Source organism: Lottia gigantea (genome assembly GCF_000327385.1).
Source record: "Lottia gigantea unplaced genomic scaffold LOTGIsca_160, whole genome shotgun sequence".
Classification (NCBI taxonomy): Eukaryota; Metazoa; Mollusca; class Gastropoda; family Lottiidae; genus Lottia; species Lottia gigantea.
Genome location: NW_008707966.1, coordinates 262164 through 268321, shown reverse-complemented (window position 1 = coordinate 268321; position 6158 = coordinate 262164). Strand labels below are relative to the sequence as shown.

Genomic DNA, 6158 nt, shown 5'->3' with positions numbered 1-6158 from the left:
CACCAAGAGTTCCAGTGTTGTAGAGGGGAGTGATGAGGTGTTAGATCATCACACCAAGAGTTCCAATATTGTAGAGGAGAGTGATGAGGGATTAGATCATCACACCAAGAGTTCCAATGTTGTAGAGGAAAGTGATGAGGGATTAGATCATCACACCAAGAGGTCCAATGTTGTAGAGGAGAGTGATGAGGTGTTAGATCATCACACCAAGAGTTCCAATGTTGAAGAGGGGAGTGATGATGTGTTAGATCTTCACACCAAGAGTTCCAATGTTGTAGAGGAAAGTGATGAGGGATTAGATCATCACACCAAGAAATCCAATGTTGTAGAGGAGAGTGATGAGGTGTTAGATCATCACACCAAGAGTTCCAATGTTGTAGAGGAGAGTGATGAGGTGTTAGATCATCACACCAAGAGTTCCAATGTTGTAGAGGAGAGTGATGAGAGGTTAGATCATCACACCAAGAGATCCAATGTTGTAGAGGAGAGTGATGAGGTGTTAGATCATCACACCAAGAGATCCAATGTTGTAGAGGGGAGTGATGAGAGGTTAGATCATCACACCAAGAGATCCAATGTTGTAGAGGAGAGTGATGAGGTGTTAGATCATCACACCAAGAGTTCCAATGTTGTAGAGGAGAGTGATGAGGTGTTAGATCATCACACCAAGAGATCCAATGTTGTAGAGGAGAGTGATGAGGTGTTAGATCATCACACCAAGAGTTCCAATGTTGTAGAGGAGAGTGATGAGGTGTTAGATCATCACACCAAGAGATCCAATGTTGTAGAGGAGAGTGATGAGGTGTTAGATCATCACACCAAGAGATCCCATGTTGTAGAGGAAAGTGATGAGGTGTTAGATCATCACACCAATCCTGAGTCATATCAAACAAGATAAAATAAAAGTCTGTGACAGAAAAAAGAACGAAATTGTAATGTAATTTTAATGGGTGCCTAAGTACCACCTTATTTATAAAAAAAAAACAAATGTGTATAGTCGAGGATAGATATTATTCTACATTCAGGTTCAATTTCAAATTCTTCTAATTGTTTTTAAGGAGAATCAATATAATATATCAACTTTACTATCCATGTTTTCTTTCATACGAAAAGATGGATATTTATAGACTAGATTCACCTACCTACAGTGACTGTTGTCAATATCTGAATGTCTAGTGATAGTACAGCCTTGAGAACTCCATTGTTTATGATTCCAATAGAAACATTGTCCCCACCATATTGTAAATATATACCGTCTTTCTAAAAGTTCTCCTGGACGTCTTTTACCAGAATTATAAGTGCCATCAACAATTCCAATATAATACATTCCAGTGGCTGCAAATAGATACATTTACAGATCTAATGATTGCTCTTCAAATTTCCAAAGATAGCTTGCCAGGCATGGTAATATACGCCCACTGACAGCTTTGATTTTGAACATAAATATTTAGCAGTACAGTAACAATCACCAGTATGAAATATTCAACCTTCAGTCATACACTTCTTTTGAACTCTTTAGGGCGATACTGAATAATATTGAGTATGAGTTATTGCCCTAGTTCTTGAAAACGTGTTCAATCTTCAGCACGGTAATGAATAGTAAAACCAAGTTTTGTCAAAATTCGGCTAGAATCATGCCTTCTAGAGTTTTTATGAGCTACAAATTGAACGAGTTTTCAAGATCAAGGGCAATAACTCATACTAAATTTTTTTTTTCGATATTTCTCATTTTTCAATAGGCTTTATCCATGGGTGATAACCAACACTCAAGCCAAATTTCATTAAAATCCATAAAGAATTGTGCCGTCTAGAGTGTTTACAAACTAAAAATTGAACACGTTTTTAAGAATAAGGGCAATAACTCATACTCAATATTTTTGGATTCTTCTGATTTTCAATAGTGTTCATTCTTGGGTGATTACCAACACTCAAGCCAAATTTGGTTAAAATCCTTCAAGAATTGTCCCTTCTAGAGTGTTAACAAGTTAAAATTTGAACGCGTTTTCAAGAACAAGGGCAATAACTCATACTAAATATTTTTCAATTTTTCTGTTTTTCAATACGGTTTATCCATGGGTGATAACCAACACTCATGCCAAGTTTCGTCAAAATCCGTTAAGAATTGAGCCTTCTAGAGTGTTTACGAACTAAAAATTGAACGCGTTTTCAAGAACAAGGGAAATAGGTGGGCGTTTAAAAAATGTCAAGCAATACACCTTCATGACATTAGAAACTAAAAGGAATTTTTTCTGAACTTTTTATGCATCAAGACACTTATAGCATTGAATTGTTTTCTAGCTTTTTTCATGTGTATGGACCTTATTCACATGTCAGCCATTTTGAATCCAAAACGAGGTTCAGAATGCAAACAAATGAAGATAAAGATAGGTCACTGCATAAAATCTTGACGAATTTAAAGTTCCTTCTCCAGTCCTACTTAAATGGATTTTACCTCCACATATTTCTTAGAAATGATTCTGTTGATCAGCTTTCAGTATCTAAAAATGAGGCGTGAATAAGGTCTATAGGTGCTATTTATGGCTTCTTATTGCATCATTTTTAGTCAGATGTCTGTGATTTCTGTAATTATAGACAAGCTTACCTATATATTACTATTGCACTGTTACTTTATAAACAGCTTTCACGCATTGCAAGACCCACAGAAAGTTGGAGGAGTCCAAATCGATGCCATCAGTGTCCTTATTACACATAAAAAGTTTATAAAACCCCTTTACAATCCCTTTAAATTTCAGCAGAGTTAATTTAAGTTGTTATTTTTAGTATCATTTAGTATGCTTTTTTGTTATTCCTTTTTTACAAATTACGGTTAAGCGATCCTGGTATCTATAATAACTGTCTGATTTTCAGGAGGCGTTCTTATTTGCAAATAACCAATAATGAATAACAAACATCACACTGCCTCAAAAAACAGAATTTCAAACCCTCATGCCAAAAAATCAATTGATTCTGAGAAATTAGCTAAGTGATAAAGGTGCAGTTTGCAAAATTTTCATTATTGAGAACATAGAAATTATACCTGAAAATGTTTCTAAAGTATGCTATTTATATCTATGTATCTTCTTGATTAAACTGAATTTGTTTTAAAAGGGTTTATTAAAAACTGAGAGTATTAATTGTTAATTAAGCAGTTTGACCTAGTTTTGGTGTTGGCTTTATAATGATATTATTAGTTGAAACCTGTAGAATACGTAGTAAAAATATTTCTCTATAATTAGGTGTTTATTTAACTTAAATCCGTACAGTAGTTTTCTTACACCTACCAAAAAAATAATGAACTTGTTCAAGGGACACATTGTACCTTGGTTTCAGAAACGCAATAATAGTGTTCACAGTGCACCGTTGAAATTTGAGTATTCAAATCCATGTATCTCCAGAATTATCAGTGTTTGAAAGTTAAAAAGACGACTCATCTTTTCTTGAGACTGTGATATTTAGAAAAGACATCTGTAGAAAAAGAAAGTGAAATTCCTAGTTTGAGGCATTCTTGAATGAATTTTACGATTTTCGTACATTTCTAGTACTTCTGAAGACTATTTACATATATTCAAGATCCAATCAACCGATGATAATGGCTAATCTGTCTCTAAACAGAGACACATGTGTGGAAGAGCTCACTCTGTGGGTACGCATGGTTAACCTGACTTATTACTATAGTGAAATTTCGTGACTTTTGAAAGTGTGAATGTTGAGATCTGATGCTATAGACTATTATTTTTGGTAAATAAATGGAAGTGGATAGGGTGACAGAAGACCTCTAAGGAAATATAGGTTAAGTGAAATGGTGCCTCCTATAGAGTAAAATGTGCAAAAACCCTCTGGCTCGCCCCCTGGACCACACCAGGGTCCCTATTGCTTCGCTCACTACACGTCCCACGCTTCCCAGAAAACTTAAGAAACACATTTCTCTAAATTTTGGTGCAGAGTTTAAAACAATTCCACCTACAATAAGAACGTAATGCCCCATTAAAAGAAAAATAATATCAGGGGTATAAAATAGGTTGACCCTTAATAGCAGAATTTCCACCTTTTTGTCTTCAACAAAAAAAATTTAATCAAGATATTTTATATATCAATTGGTATAGAACAAACGTTGGCAATATTTAAATCAGTTATCAGTCTTTAACAAATCAGCGGTCGTATACACATCATGTGACTGCCTCCCTATGTGACTTTGCTTTCAGAATAGCCGACACGTATAAATGTGGTCAGTGAATGCAATACATCTTATTACTGTATCTATGTAATTAATGATACCACCAGGGCCTTAACTTCATCAAGGACAATGAGGCAAAAGTCTCAAACCGATTTTGATGAAAAGTAAAAATAACATATAAAAATAAAGTTTACGTAACAGATTAAAAATATTATGATACTTATGATACTTATTTGACACCTATAAAGTATCAATATGAAAGATAACAGAATTGTTGCCTCATAGAAAAAAAGGCCCTAGTTACAGCCCCGACCATATTTGGTAATAAACCATGAAGGAAGATACTTCCATACCTAAAATATTTCTAAAAGAAATCCACAATAGGCTTGGACATGGCCAAACAAATGTATTATGATGTTTTGAACAAATGTATGATTGTGTAGAAAGGCCTTAAAAGGTGTCAAATAGAGTATTGTATTAACTAGATTTTAAATTTATAATCTCTTGTCATGTCTGTAATTTATATAGAAAAAAACAGAGACTCTGAGAGAAAACATGAGTTTTAATTAAGTTAGGGGGTACTTTAAAGATAAGAATAATAAAACACATCCCTTCATGATGTGAGTTTTAAATAACATTTTATCCTATAGACCTACATACAGTCTATGAAATTGTTCTGCTCTCTCACTGGAACCCCTGGGTCTTCTCCACTGAAGTTGCCCAGTTAAAGAGGCATGCGTTTTATCAATGGATACTCTTGACTCCGATATTTCATTGTTATTTCCCACTTTTTATGTGTATCAGAGACACTGATAGCATAGATTTGTACCATTCCAATTTTCAGTCAATTGTCTGTGGTTCTTGCAATTCCACTAACACTAAGCATTCTATAACATTATAATTTGCAGCCTTTGCAAAAGTGATGTCATAAAAATGCTTAGTTTTTATGGAATTGCAAGAACCACAGTAGACGTGGTGAAAATTGGAATGGTGCAAATCAATGCTATAAGTGTTCCTATAAGTGTAGAAAATATGTTTAACATCCCTTTAAGAGATTGTGATAAAATAAAGGAGCTAAAAGTATCCCAATATGAAGATCACGCTCATCTTGTAATATGTTACCAAGCCAGTAAGCATTTTACAGAGGCTGATTAAGCATCTAAGGGTACATAAAAGCAGAACATTCTAAAAAAATACACACATGACAACAATTATACACATTACATTGCTGAGGAATAATTAGTCAGTCACTACAAATATTACTCAGGTCCAAATGAAAAAAGTTAACCATTAATCGTTAGCAATTGGTCAACATATTCAGCCACCATCAAATTTCCAATTTTGCATTTCAGTTTTATTTTTGCAGTTGGAAATATTAGTGCTCATGGTTTCCATTGATCCTCATAAAAATAGTTATTTATCTTATCATTTTTATTTCTACCTAAAATTGCTAATTATGATATTTTGATTTCATATTATTTTTGTTGCAATGCTGATCATTAGTATTTGAGTTTGTTATGATAGAATTTAACCTTTAACTCACCATTGAAAGAACCAGTGGGTAAAAATACTTTGATTGTATCTGCAGCCAGATCAAATTCTTCTTTATAATAAAATATATCAGGTGTGGGAACACTGTGTTGTCTACAAGTAAAAGATTATATTGTTTTCATTCCATAAATAGCTTGACATTTACTTAAAAAGGCAAAATTAAAACTGAAGGCAAAAGAAACACACTTCTGAAAATACTGATAAAACTTATGTTCTATCGTAGTAAATCATACTTAAATATTAATTTCTATGCATCTTCTTGATCAACCGGACTTTGTTCAAAACAAGCATGTTAATTGTTTGAACAGTTTAAACTAGTTTTGGTTGTGGGCATTTACCCCCCAGTATTTTGAATTGAAACCTGTAGAATAAGTTGGAGACTTTCTCTAAAATTTGGCAAGATTACACCTGATGAAGGTCAGTTCATGACCGA

The 6158-nt window shown here is 33.8% G+C and overlaps 1 protein-coding gene across 1 annotated transcript in view; it reads left to right on the top strand.

The window, feature by feature from the left end:
- Window positions 1–898, top strand: part of LOTGIDRAFT_173471 (hypothetical protein) — a gene marked incomplete at both ends in the record, with an annotated part of 14082 nt that extends 13184 nt beyond the window's left edge. Inside the window, one exon of the mRNA XM_009051205.1 lies at window positions 77–898. Within this exon, the coding sequence (XP_009049453.1) occupies window positions 77–898 (822 nt within the window). The remainder of the gene's footprint in view (window positions 1–76) is intronic.
- Window positions 899–6158: the final 5260 nt, after the last annotated feature.